Source organism: Triturus cristatus, chromosome 3_2 (genome assembly GCF_964204655.1).
Source record: "Triturus cristatus chromosome 3_2, aTriCri1.1, whole genome shotgun sequence".
NCBI classification, from domain to species: domain Eukaryota; kingdom Metazoa; phylum Chordata; class Amphibia; order Caudata; family Salamandridae; genus Triturus; species Triturus cristatus.
Genome location: NC_140584.1, coordinates 1046593663 through 1046608488, shown reverse-complemented (window position 1 = coordinate 1046608488; position 14826 = coordinate 1046593663). Strand labels below are relative to the sequence as shown.

The 14826-nt window shown below is 47.6% G+C and overlaps 1 protein-coding gene across 4 annotated transcripts in view; it reads left to right on the top strand.

The window, feature by feature from the left end:
• Nucleotides 1-14826, top strand: part of TSPOAP1 (TSPO associated protein 1) — a 3327443-nt gene that overhangs the window by 2342945 nt on the left and 969672 nt on the right. For 2 of the 4 annotated variants that reach the window (XM_085649737.1, XM_085649736.1), the window contains one exon: nucleotides 13114-14253. The exons of the other annotated variants lie outside the window; for them this stretch is intronic. In XM_085649737.1, the coding sequence (XP_085505863.1) occupies nucleotides 13114-14253 (1140 nt within the window). The remainder of the gene's footprint in view (nucleotides 1-13113; nucleotides 14254-14826) is intronic. 4 annotated transcript variants of the gene reach the window in all.

The following is a 14826-nucleotide window of genomic DNA, read 5'->3' as shown; positions in this document are numbered from 1 at the left end:
ATAAAAAGGGAGCTAGAGATGACCCTGCTAATTACAGACCGATCAGTCTGATTGACGTGATCCAGAAAGTGGTTGGCAGGGTCATCATCTTGCGGGTGGGTGCATGGATGGAGGAGGAGCAGGTTCTTTCCCACTTCCAGGCCGGTTTTCGGAAAAAAGTGGGTACGATGGACCAGGTCTTCCGCTTTTTTGCGATCTATTGGAAGTCGGTGACAATTAATCATGGTAGTATTTACCTGGCCTTCATAGATCTCAGGATGGCGTTTGACCTGGTCCCTCGAGCTAGGCTGTGGGATATCCTGGAGAAGATGGGCTTCCCAGGTCCACTGTTGGATTTCATTGTGAAACTCCACGAGGGAAACTATGCGAGGATCAGATGGGGCACCCAGGGACAATTGACTGAGAGGGTGCCGTTGAGGCGGGGAGTTCGCCAGGGATGTGTTATGGCGCCGACCTTATTCTCCCTATTCATGAATGGTGTGGTGGACTACCTGAGGGAAGAACCGGTAGATGCACCGTCCCTGGCAGGGGAAAAAACCCCAACCCTACTCTTCGCGGACGATACCATTCTGATCTCGAAAACCCCAGCGGGCCTCCAAAAGCTTTTGCACCGCTTTAGTGAGTTTTGTAATGACAGGGGACTCACAATAAACACTTCTAAAAATAAGCTTATGTCCCTTTCACCTTCCAAAAGATTTAAGAACAACCTCATGCTAAATGGAGAGTCTTTGGAGATGGTGGATTCCTTTGACTATCTGGGTGTTAGGGTGAACAGCCGGATGAGCTGGAATGACCATATGGCCAAAATGCTATTAAACTTCAAAAGAGTTGCTGGGGCGGTGTTGCGAGAGCATAGGGCTTCCACGAGTAAACCTGTGGCACCCACTCTTGCAATTTATGAAGGCCAAGTACTACCAACTGCTCTATATGGTTCTGAACTCTGGGGGTTCGAGAACATCCCGGAGCTAATTACCTTAGAAAACAAGTTCTTGAGGGATTTGGTTGCCTTACCAGTTTCCACCCCATTAATTCCACTACGTTTAGATATGGGCAGGAGACCTCTTAAAGAAATAGTGCGCCTTCGCCCTCTATTCTTTTGGGTTCAATTGAGAAGGACTGAATAGCTCAAATATTACGCAGCTGCCTTAGATGAACTTATCTTGCTTGATAGAGGTAATAGGATTAAGTGGCTGTGTAATCTGAGGCAGCTGGTTGGACAAATAGGCTTGAGTGATCTTTGGAAGAGCCAATCCCCGCCACCCAAGTTAGTTATTAAGAAGTTGTATTGGGATTGGATCCAGCGGGAGGCCCTAAGCAGAGGTGCAGGGGGTTCTCTCACTGAGCGATTCTTAGAGTTTAAATGGTCCAGGTTATTCGAACCACTTCTTGATTTTATTGAGAAACCCTTGGATAGATCACTGTACCTAAAAGTTAAGTTTGAGATTCTCCCTGTAAATGTTTTTACTTCTGGGTGGAATAATCAAAGAGGCTTATCCAAGGCTTGTCCGTGTTGTGCAGCCCCTTTAGAGTCTGTGGCGCACCTCATGTTTGCCTGCCCAGCCTATAGGGTGGCTAGGAGGATATGGCTAAAACCTCTATGTAAGGGATTGGGCCTTAGATGCCATGTAATGGCCCTGCGGGTCCTTTGTACTGACACGTCTTCTTCCTCGATGGTGTGTGGCGTAGCCAAATTTATTGGAAGTGCTTGGAAGATACGCATGAGGAAACTCAAGCCCCATCTTAACTTATAGGTCAGATGGAAGTTCTTATGTTTATGGGTTGTTACTGGCATATAGAATAATTTGGGAAGTGTGTAGTTTATGATGTATATTGTATATTAAGTCTGATGTGTTTTAATTGCATTTTCTTGCATTGTGATATTTTTATATGTTATGATTATTGTTTACTTTTATGATGAAAAATGTTATCGAATAAAGTTATACTACTACTACTACTACAACACTGGTGCCTTGGACCGCTCCCAGAATGGTTTCCGTTTAGGTCATAGCACCGAGACCGCGCTTTTAGCAGTGAGTGAACATCTACAGACCATCCTGGATGAGGGACAAACTGCGGCCCTCATACTGCTCGACCTTAGCGCCGCGTTTGACACGGTCTCCCATCAGATCCTTCTGCGTCGCCTAGAGGAGGCGGAGGTGGTGGGTCCGGCCCTGGAGTGGTTTTGCTCCTTTCTATCTGACAGATCATTCCAGGTTTCGGTCCCCCCCTTCCTCTCACATGCTCATGTCATCAAGCAGGGGGTTCCCCAGGGCTCGGCATTAAGCCCTGTCCTGTTCAACCTCTATGTTCAACCCCTGGCGGAGGTGGCGAGGGATCATGGCTTGACCATGGTCTCGTACGCCGATGATACGCAGCTGGTGGTGGCCCTCTCTGATGACCATACTCGGGGTGCTGCGCAATTTCGGGGCGGCTTAGCGGCGGTCGCACACTGGATGACCACCAACTGCCTTCAACTTAATGCCAACAAGTCAGAAGTGCTATTGGTGGGGAGAGATAAGGGGCTCTGGAGCAAGCATTGGTGGCTGGCGTCTTTGGGCAGTGCCCCCACCCCTAAGTCGGCAGTAAAAAATCTAGGGGTCTGGTTTGACTCTACTCTTGGGTTTCAGGAGCATACTAAGAGGATCGCTGGTACCTGCTTTGGTCTCCTCAGGGGCTTGAGGCCCTTGTTGGGCTTCTTTGATCCACCTACCTGCCAGTTGATAGTCCAGGTGACTATTCTGTCCAGACTAGACTATGCTAACTCACTTATGTTAAGTGCCAACAAGGCGGAAGTCACTCGCCTTTTGCGAGTCCAGAACGCAGCTGCCCGAGTCCTGTTGAGACTCCCCAGAACTTGCTCTGTGACGGGTGCCATGCGGCGCCTACACTGGCTGTCCATGCCTCAAAGGAACCTATTCAAAGCATTATGCCTTATCTTCAAAACCTTAAAGCTGTCTTCCCCCAAGATTCTGTCTAATCTGTTGGTACCCTATGTACCCACAAGCCAGTTACACTCTGCTGAGCAATTCCTGGCAATAGTCCCCCGGGTGAAGCGCCTCAGAGCGGGGGGCCGTTTGTTTCGGAACCTTGCCGTCAAACTATGGAACTACCTCCCTGTCCAGATTCGTCGGCTAGATTGTCTGTTGTCCTTCTGTAAGGCTATCAAAACCTTTCTATTTCCTACGGTCTAGCTCTAGCTCTCTACAGACACTGCTGCAAGCGCCGGGACGCCTCTTCACTGAGGCAGCTGCGCTATACAAAATTACCTAACATAACATAACATCTGTGGCTATTTTTGTGGGGAGGGCGGGGGCATTGGCATCCTCATTCTGGGCAGCCCTGTCCCTGAAATACAAAAATAAAACAAATAGTCCTTGCCCCCCAACCCCGGGAGGCAGATCAGGGGCTATTGCCCTCATATGCCCCTGGGAGGCAGAAAGGCTATCCATTTGTTTGTTAGTGGGGTGGGGGCATTGGCATGCCCTTTCTGGGCTGCCCCCATTGGCATGCCCTTTCTGGGCTGCCCCCACCCCTACTTTGGCTAAAATAAATACTCTCTGGTGCTTAGTGGAATTTCTGCCCCCTGGGGGGCAGATCAGGGGCTATTGCCCTACGGGGGACAAAAAGACTGGCTATTTTTTGGATGGGTGGGGGCATTGGCATGCCGATTCTGGGCTGCCATTACCCATAAGTTTACATAAAATTGTAATCCTTGGTTCCTAGTGGGCTTTCTGAATCCCTCACCGGGGGAGGGGGAAGAACGACTGTGCCTATTTCTTGCTCCATATCAACCTTCTGGAGCTGAAGGCGATCCGACTTGCACTGAAGGCATTCCTTCCCTCTGTCCGGGGAAGTGCAGTGCAGGTGTTCACGGACAACACCACCGCCATGTGGTATTGCAACAAACAGGGCGGGGTGGGGTCGTGGACCCTTTGTCACGAGGCTCTGCGCCTCTGGACATGGCTGGAACATCAGGGCGTCACCCTGGTGGTTCAACATCTGGCGGGCTCTCTGAACGCCAGAGCAGACGAACTCAGCCGCCGGTGCATGATGGATCACGAATGGCGTCTAAACTCGGACGTGGCGCAAGGCCTCTTTCAGCAATGGGGAGAGCCTTGGTTAGATCTATTTGCCACCGAAGAGAACGCGCAATGTCAGCAGTTCTGCGAGCTGGAGTTTCCAAGGCGGCACTCGCTCGGAGACGCTTTTCGTCGCGAGTGGAGTTGCGGTCTGTTGTACGCCTTTCCGCCTATACCACTTCTGCCCAGAGTGCTGAAGAAGATCAGGCGCGACCGGGCCCAAGTCATCTTAGTGGCTCCGGATTGGGCATGAAGGTACTCGTATCCCGAGCTACTCAGTCTATCGCTCGATCCCCCGATCCGACTGCTTCTTCAGGAGGACCTTCTGTCGCAGCAGCAGGGGACGGTCCTCCACCGGAACATGTCCAGCCTCCACCTCCATGCGTGGAGATTGAGCGGCGGCAGTTGATGCCATTTGACTTGCCTCCTGAAATCTGTAATGTTATTCTGGCAGCCAGGCGTCCCTCCACAAAATCGGTATACGCCTGCAGGTGGAGCAAATTTGTGGCATGATGCACAGCAAAGGCTGTGGATCCCCTTTCCACCCCTCTTTCTGAGGTTCTTCTCTTTCTACTTTCCCTGGCCCAGCACAGCTCTGCTCTGGGCACCCTCAAGGGATATCTTTCAGCTTTTTCTGCTTTCTTACGGCTTCCTGATCAGCCTTCTCTTTTCAAATCCCCTGTTGTTTCGCGATTCTTTAACAGCATTAATCACATGTTTCCTCCTGTCCCTTTCGTAATGCCTCAGTAGGATTTAAATCTAGTATTGACCTATCTGATATACGCTCCCTTTGAGCCACTTCATAATTGTCCCCTTCGTCTTCTAACTCGTAAGACTGCTTTCCTGGTTGCCATCACCTCTGCTAGAAGGGTGAGTGAGCTCCAGGCTCTCTCTTCTAAGCCTCCTTTCCTTTCTGTCCTTCCGGACAAAGTTGTTCTCAGGACTCATCCTTCCTTTCTCCCTAAGGTGGTAACTGCCTTTCACATCGGACAGTCGGTTACATTGCCCACCTTCTTTCTGCCTCCGCATCCCTCGAAAGAGGAAGAGAGGCTCCACCGTCTGGACCCAAAACGGGCACTGTCCTTCTATCTGGACCGCACCAAGCAGTTCCGGGTGGACGACCAACTCTTTGGCTACGTGGGTATTACGAGGGTGCGGGCGGTGCACAAGCGAACCATCTCTCGGTGGGTTGTTTTGTGTATCAAGGCTTGTTATTCCTTAGCTAAAAAGGAACCTCCTGTCGGGCTGAGGGCCCATTCCACTAGGGCCACAGCGGCGACCACTGCCCTGGGCCGGGGAGTCCCCTTGCAGGACATTTGTCAGGCAGCAACATGGGCCTCGCTGCACACGTTTGCCAAACATTATTGCCTGGATAGCCAAGTCCGGAGAGACGGCTTCTTTGGCCGTTCTGTTCTCCAGGACTTTCTAGTGTGATCTTGGTTCACAGACCCACCACTGGGGTTGGTTCTGCTGGGGTATCTATTCTAAGGTGAGGAATCTAACTAACGTGTTTCTTTCAGATGAACAAGTTACTCACCTTTGGTAACGATATATCTGTAAGAAACATTAGTTAGTTAGATTCCTCACCGCCCCACCCATCCTCCCCGTTCTGCGAACCGATATCTAGGGTTGAGGGCATCCCTTTTCAGGGCCCTAAAAATGTTTGGCACCAGTGTCGGTCTCTTGCATGGCTCTACGTTCCTGGCGCGGAAAGCTATGTACAAGAACTGATGTCAGCGCACAAGGGTGGCGTCTAAGTACTCCGACGACGTCATCCCGGTGATCACGACGCCGACGGAGGACACGGAGCCGCAGACGACGCCTAGCGACGCGCAAGGGTATTGCTGACAAAATCTTTCCGGATCCAGCCTGACGCCTAGGGATATTCTAAGGTGAGGAATCTAACTAACTAATGTTTCTTATAGATACATTGTTACCGAAGGTAAGTAACTTGTTCTTCACCCCCAGTCAAGAGATCTGGGTTAAATTCATCATTCTTTTGCTCACCACACCACCCCAGTTTAGACCTGGCCATATGCAAATCAGTCTTGACCATGTGCCTCATGGGAACAGTCCAGCCTGAACTGCCAAGCCAGGTCCTCCCTGGACCGGAAACAAGCATCCTAGGACCGGTTTTGGGGTTTCACCCCTCTTCAGCCAGGATAGATTGATTCCATTGGCACAATGAGCCCAGGACCCACTTCTGGGCATACCTGGTGCACTTAGGGCGAGAAAGCAAAAGACACACTATTGATGGATGGAATGCAGAAGAAATCAAACCATTCACCCCAGTCAAGAGATCTGGGTTACATCCAACATTCTTTTGCTCACCATGCCACCCCAGTTTAGACCTGGTCATATGCAAATCAGTCTTGACCCTGTGCCTGATGTGAACAGTCCAGCCCGAACTGCCAAGCCAAGTCCTCCCTGGACCGCAAACAAGCATCCTAGGACTGATGTGCATATAGCTTTGTCTGAACTGGGGTGGCAATGTGAGCTAAAGAACGATGATGGATTCAGCCCAGATCTGTGACTGGGGGTGAGAGTCTGAAAAGTTTCAGCGCTCCGTCCAGCATCTCTTTTGTTTACTTTTGCATTACACCAACTACTCAGGATGGTATTTATAGATACCACGCCGGTGATCTTACAATACAACGTAAGTGAGACTTTTGAGATTTGCAGTGTAGTTACTTTATCACCATACAAAACATCAGTTCAACACTTAAAACATTTTAGGAGCAAAACTTGTAACATTGATTCATATGGGAGAAAAATGGATATTGGTTTCACAGGTAAGCAATCGACTCATGAGTGGGAGTTTTGGTGGTTAAGACCAAGGTTCCCCAAGGTCTATGTAGGCACTCAAATTGCACCACCAGCATCACTGGGGCGGCAGGGTGCGGAGTGCAGGGGCCCAATGTTAGCCAATTGTGCTAAGGGGGTTAAGGGGGCCTTTGGTCAGTACAACTTGTTAACAGATCAAATACCCCTTTACCCTCTTTTCTCCTTTAATTATTTCCACCATGAGACACAACAGAGAGAGCAGTCCACCTCCGGGGAGGAGGCACGACTTACGTACAACTTGATATGTTGTTATCGCATTGTCAGTTTCCTTGTTTTCTATTATACTCCCACCTACTTGGGATAAAAACTCTATACCTTTGTAATTTCTGTCAGCGACATGCATAATCTGTGTACAATGATCCTACAATGTGGAAAATCTAATAAAATGGTTAAAGAAAAAAAGGGGGCCTTCGTTCAGGGACTGCTCCACAAGTAGGCCACTTGGCTGTGAGAGCAAAGCTCCTAGGGTTAAGATCAGCACTGTGTTGGATTTTCCACTAAGTGGGTTGTAGCAAAATGTCTTAATGTTGTCACTTCTAGGACAGCGCTTGATTTCTAGAAAGAGAGATTTTCTGTGGAAGGTATCCCTAAGGAAATTGTTCCGGACAATGGTATTAAGTTCACTTCACAGGAAATGCATGAGTTCTTGTAAGGCTTGGGAATTATACATCAACACACTTTACCATCCTCAAGCAAATGGGTTGGCAGAAGTTATGAACAAGGTGGCGAAAGGATGTGTACAAGGAGTACAATGGAACAGAGCACTTTTGGCAGATAATAATTCAGTAAGGGAGAAAGATCATTGCCGTTCAAAGAGCTTGATATCTGAATATCAGGGTGTTATATAAAAAAAGGTGGTAGAGAGATTTTATGTAATTTATTTATTTACTTTTGTTATATATTATAATTGCTAAGATACTAGTTCTCTTCCAGGTGATCCTCATCAATAGTCATAAGCACTGAATATTTCTGCCCATGTTGAGGGACCCCGGAAAACATAAAAAAAAAAGTATATATATATCTATATATATATATATATATTAATATATAAAATCATATATGTAGGAGAGTAGGGTCTGCTTTCTATGTTCACCCCCACTTTTTGCTTCACTGGTTTTCGACTTAGATGTGGCTGTGGGCCTGCTAATCATACCCACAGCCCAGCTGTTCTCTCTCTAAATTCATACCATGTACTTTAGGTACATAACCCAATTGGTAAGGATCACCTTCTAGGGCCCTGTACCGTGTACCTTAGGTACCCAGGGCATAGGTGAACCCTAGGCCTACCAGGGGCTGCAGCATGTATTATGCCACCCCTGGCTGGCCTTCCATTATGACACAACTGGCTGATCACTCAGCTGGGGCAAGGTCGTGTAATCACCCCTTGCTTAGGTGTAGTATTCCTATACCTACCTTATATATAGACACATGGGTAACCTATCAGTCACTCCTATGGCAGGCCTTAACAATCCTGAAGGCAGAGTGCTTGGTAACATGTGAGATGGTGCTCTAGCATGAGCTGAGCCTGTCTGCAGCTTTCGGAACCATGTCCTTATAGCTGTTCTATGATATCGCCTACCATATACTCTTAAAGTGCCTTATAATCCTCGCGGTTATGGTAACTATGGTTTGGCTTTATCAAAACATGTCGTGTAAGGTGTCTAACACTTTGGAATACTACCCCCACACCATTTCTGGCGATGAGGATAGTATTCCTCCCTTCTAGAAAGAGAAGACATGTTGAAGACCTACTACCCGGTTAAAGTTAATCACAAAATGGATGCTGCTGCCACAGGCACAAGTCTGACCTCCTGCTGCTGGGAGTCCTTCCAGCGAGGGATGCTTGGACAATAGGTTTCCTGCCTTAGGAGGTGCTAGCACCACCCTAGACAGGCCTTAGTGTATTGGGGCAGGGAGGGATGAATGAAACGAGACACTGCCTGGGGCACACAAGGTGTCCCATGCATAGTCCGGTTCAAACCGGTGCTGGGGCGGAGATCAGAGGCCTCTGGTCTCCGGCGGAATCCCGGCTCCACATCAACCTTCTGGAGCTGCGGGCGATCCGACTTGTTCTGAAAGCCTTCCTTCCTTTTGTCTGGGGACAGGTCGAGCAGGTGTTCACAGAAAACACCACCGCCATGTGGTATTGCAACAAACAGGGCAGGGTGTGGTTGTGAACCCTATGTCAGGAGGCTCTGCGCCTCTGGACATGGCTGGAACATCGGGCATGTCTCTGGTGGTTTAACACCTGGCAGGCTCCCTGAACGTCAGGGCGGATGAACTCAGCCGCAGATGTATGTTGGATCACGAATGGCGTCTGACCTCATACGTGGTGCAAGGACTCTTTCTGCAGTGGGGAAAGCCTTGGTTAGATTTATTCGCCACCGAAGAGAGCGTACAATGTCATCAATTCTTCGCGTTGGAATTTCCAAGGCAGCACTCACTCGGAGACGCTTTTCGTCACGAGTGGAGTTGCGGTCTGTTGTATGCCTTTCCACCTATACCACTTCTGCCCTGAGTGCTGAAGAAGATCAGGCACAACCGGGCCCAAGTCATTCTTGTAGCTCCGGATTGGGCAAGAAGTGTATGGTATTCCGAGCTACTCAGTCTGGCAATCTGTCCTCCGATCCGACTGCCTCTTCGGGAGGATCTTTTGTCGCAGCAGCAGGGGACGGTCCTTCACCTGAACCTGTCCAGCCTCCACCTCCATGCGTGGAGATTGTGTGGCGACAGTTGACAGCTTTTGACCTTCCTGCCGAAGTCTGTGATGTTATTTTTGCAGCCAGGCGTCCCTCCACTAAAACGGTATACACCTGCATGTGGAATACGTTTGTGGCATGGTGCAGAGCGAAGGCTGTGGCTCTCCTTTCTGCCCCTCTTTCAGAAGTTCTTCTGTTCCCCCTTTCTCTGGCCCAGCAGGGCTCTGCCCTGGGCACTATCAAGGGCTATCTCAGCCATTTCCGCCTTTTTAAGGCTTCCAGATCAGCCTTCTCTTTTCAAGTCCCCTGTTGTTAGTCGTTTCTTGAGAGGCATTACACACACGTTCCCTCCAGTCCCCTTTATAATGCCCCAGTGTGACTTGAATCTTGTGTTGACTTATTTGATGTGCGCTCCCTTTGAGCCGCTTCACAACTGTCCTTTACGTCTTCTCACCTTAAAGACTGCTTTCCTGGTTGCTATCACCTCTGCCAGAAGAGTGAGTGAGCTCCAGGCTCTTTCTTCTAAACCTTCTTTCCTTTCTGTTCATCCGGACACGGTGGTGTTAAGGACCCGTCCTTCTTTTCTGCCCAAGGTTGTCACGCCCTTCCACATCGGGCAGACCATCACTTTGCCCACCTTCTTTCCTCATCCTTCGAAAGAGGAAGAGAGGCTCCACCGTCTGGACCGAAAACGTGCACTCTTGTTCTATCTGAAGCACACACAACAGTTCCCGGTGGCTGATCAACTCTTTGTTGGCTATGTGGGCGCCAAGAAAGGTCGGGCTGTTCACAACTCTCTCGGTAGGTCGGTCTGTTATTAAAGCCTGTTACTCCTTGGCTAAAAAGGAGCCTCCTGTGGGGCTGCCTGCCCATTCTACTCGGGCGACAGCAGCCACCACTGCTCTGGGACGGGGAGTCCCTTTGCAGGATAACTGTCTGGCAGCTACGTGGTCCTCGATACATACCTTTACCAAGCATTATTGCCTTGACAGCCAAGTCCGGAGAGACGGCTTCTTTGTCCGTTCTGTTCTCCAGGACTTTCTAGTGTGATCTTGGTTCGCAGACCTTCCACCGGGGTTGGTATTGCTGGGGTATCTATTCCAAGGTGAGGAATCTAACTAACGTGTTTCTTTCAGATGAACAAGTTACTTACCTTCGGTAACGATGTATCTGTAAGAAACATTAGTTAGTTAGATTCCTTACCGACCCACCCATCCTCCCCGCTCTGCGAACTGATATCTAGGGTTAAGGTCATCCTGTTCAGGGCCCTAGATTTTTTGGCACCAGTGTCGGTCTCTTGCATGGCTCTGCGTTCCTGGCGCGGAAAGCTATGTACAAGAACTGACGTCAGCGCGAGAGGGCAGCGTCTAAGTACTCCGACGATGTCATTCCGGCGCACGACGCCAACGACAGACGCGGAGCCGCAGACGACGCCTAGCGACGCGCAAGGGGTATTGCTACAAAAATCTTTCTGGATCCAGCCTGACGCCTGGGAATATTCTAAGGTGAGGAATCTAACTAACTAATGTTTCTTACAGATACATCGTTACCGAAGGTAAGTAACTTGTTCCTTTTGTAGTTTGCCTAGTGTGTTGCTGCTGTGTGTGTGTGTGTGTGTTGCGCAAATGCTTTACACATTGCCTCTGGGATAAGCCTGACTGCTCGTGCCAGGCTACCAAGGGGTTGAGCAGGGGTTATCATCAGTGTGTAACTCCCTTCCCCTGACTAGAGTGGTGGTTTCTGCCTGGCCAACCAGAAATCCCATTTCAAACACCCGTTTTATGTGCGTTGTTGGAAGACAGGTACGGTGTGAGCATCCATGGCTGCAGGACATACGCACTGTCCCCTGGTGAGAGATATATGATGGTGAGACAACATAGAGGCAGATATTGCACTGCAAATACATGTCGCTGTGGACAAGAGCATTCAGTACCTAGTAGGTATCCTTCATCAAAGTCACCTCTTTCTAATTTCTGGTATATGCCACTGTGTCTGAAGAGTCACGGGTGATTCCAGGATATTTTGCAACAATGTCTGTGATGATGATGTTTGCGTCACAGATAACTTGGATGTTGAGGGAATGTGTGCTTTTCTTATTACGGAATATGTATTCTATGCGGGATGGGGAACATATGGGCACATGGGTCCCATCTATGCACCCTATGACCTGTGGAAACTTTGCTATTCTGTAAAATTCCAGTTTTGTAGTTTCAAGTTCCTCATCATCCCCTGGCAGGTAGATGCATTGATGGATGTGGTGTAGCACAGCATCTAGGAAATTGCGAAAGATACACGAAAGCACACTCTGCAACTCACCATCTGGCACTGCAATGACATTCTGGCCAATAGGTGGAGGGAGCACAACACCTGCACATGTGTGCGGATTGCATTGTTGCGCAGGGTTTTACTTTCCAATTGTGGCTCCAAGGTATCTATGTGTTCTAGGATGATAGTTCTACTCAGCCTGTACTGGTCATACATCTCTTCCTCTGTCTTCTCAAACAATGTCAACCTGTCTCTGAAACTCCTCTCCTGTCTCCCCCTCCTCTGCTGAGCTGCCAGTATCCGCATCCTCCTCGCACACACATACAGGGCAGCCATTGTGGAAAGAGTTCTGATGCATTCTTGGTCTGTTTTGATAGGTTGGGGCTGGGTACCACCTGGTTCTGGTTAGTGTTAAATTGCATGAGCAAATGGGCTTTTTTGTGCATTTTCACTATTTGCAAATGGTTTGTACATTTAAATTAACGACTCGCAAATTGCAGTCGCTATTATCTGACCGTAAATACAAGTCACATTTATTGCGAGTCGGTATTTATTCACATCGCAAAGTGGTGTGGTTTTTGACTGGTCTTTTGTACATTGCGCACGGCTAATTTTGCATGAAAAAATCGGTTTGCGACCGATGTTGCGATCGCAAAATGGTCATACATCTTGCCCTAAATGTAACAGAGTCTCCAAAAAGGTAACTTTCTCCTGTTTTCATATGAAGATGCAGAAGGAGGGATCCTGTGCTGGCAGTTGACCCTCTTGCCTCCACCTTTGATGCTAAGCTTTGATCCTTGCCTAAAATATAAAAAAATGAAATAACATTCTAACAATTATGAGCACTTGAAAAGTGAAGTTAGAGGCAAGTATTGTATATTTGATTGTTGTATTTGTTTAATTGAGTTTAGAAATATTCAAAACCAAGCAAATGTCTGTTCTTGTTCATATGAGTCTTTCTCTGTAAAATCTAGTGAGTACTCAGTTTTTGTAGCTTATGAGGTTATCCTTCTTTGTAAGCTGATGTGCAACATGTTTTCTGGTAGCATTACTGTTGTTTCGATATTCTGTGACAGTGCTTCTGAGAGGTTGCCTCGTGTTCCCTATTTTATACTGATAGTGGGTATTCTTGCTGTAGGTTAATGGATTTTGTTTCTCTTCTCTTTTTCTTATATTTAATTTTGGGCACCTACCCACTACCAACCCCATATGATGTCTATATAAAGCTTGACTCTTGTGAAACAGACAGCGATGAGGAAATTTTGGAATCGTTTCTGGAGTTGCCACTTCAGAAGCATTGTAGTAAGAAACTGTTCAGCATTCCTGAAGTAACTGAAGAGGAAGAAGATGATGATGAAGGCTTTGCACCCCAAGAAGCCTACGTTAATCCAAGTTGCAGCAAGGAGAGTCAAAATCATTACATAGCAGAGGACATGGCCTTATTAAGAATTCCGCAACAAGTTCCAAAAACGAATGTCTGTGAGCCAGATCAAAATTCCTTACCTGGGGCTTCTGGTGAGGGACAGTTACAGAAATTGTATCCAGACGAGCAAATTGTCCCACAGCCAGATTGGTGCCCGAGAAAAAATGCCTATATGTGTGATCAGCAAGAAAATAGTGTTAAATGTTCTTCAGCTGAAATTGCAACGTGCCACAAAAATAAAGATTGTTATACCAAAGAACAGCCCAAAGGCCGATTTGAGAGTTCCAGGAAATCTCGGACATTTGTAAAGGAGCATTGCAGTCGCTTGTTGAGCAGTTGCAATCAGCCAGGAGGCAACAGGCGAAAAATGCATGGCCTTAATGAAACGGTTACCTCAGGGGCCTGTGACTTTCCAAAGGATGACTTAGACATTGCGAAGGGAAGGCAAGGTGCATCTCACAAATCCTGTCATAAGCATTCTTCTTGCCTCACCAAACCCACATTTAAAGCATCCAGCTCTTTTTTCACAGAAGGAATGGAAATTGATATTGAGTATGATATTGAAGATGAAGATGGTCTGGTCAACACATCTAAGTCTTTGAGCCAACAGAGGCCAGACTGTCGATTAAAGGGATACCAGGCAGAACATGAAAGCTGTACTAGTTATTTGAGCCAGTTTGATTCAACTCTGTCCATGCAGAAAAGGAAGGAGCTAACAGAGCCAGGAACTGTGGAATATGATGGAAGTGTGTGTGTCAGTTGTGAAAATGCAGCAACCTCTGTTTGGAGTAGGGTGGCACGGTCACAGATTAACTTCTTTGACACCGGGAGAGGTCCAGAAGATCAGGAATGGAGAAGGGAACACAATAAAATAATTTGCAAAGAAAGGCATGAGCGACATGAGAAGGAGAATCCTGATGTGGCACTGCATTCCAGGATATGTGTAAGCCCTCACTCTTCCCAGGCTTCGGATGCAGCTTTTAGTAACCATGACTCCATCACACACCCATAATCATCCAAACCCAAGTTTGTTTTTTCGATCTTCTGCAGCAATTAATTAGTTGTGGTTAATACGACACACTTTCTGTTGTTTGTCATCCATATACATGTACGCTTCCATGTGTGTTGCTCATTGTCCACGGCTTTTAGTGCTTTGCAAATAAACATATAGACATTAAACATGCAATATTCCTCTTCAAAATAAATGTCCATTAGATCGGAAGGAGCCACTAAACCTGATTACCTCGGACTTCTTAATTCCTGGGTCATCACAAATGGATCACCACAAATTACAAGGCAGTATCGGTGTTTGTTAACATTCACTTAACTAGAAGCTAGCAATCTATTGGTTTTGCACCCAGAAAATACTGTTAATTAACCATTAGTGATTGACATATTCCATTCATTCCTTACTGCCTGCTTAGAATGTGATATTTTGTGATTCAGTTGTGATTTTTCCCTTCAAGTATCTTCAGAATTCATCTGTAAATGCTTTCCATCTCTGACTTTATTGGCC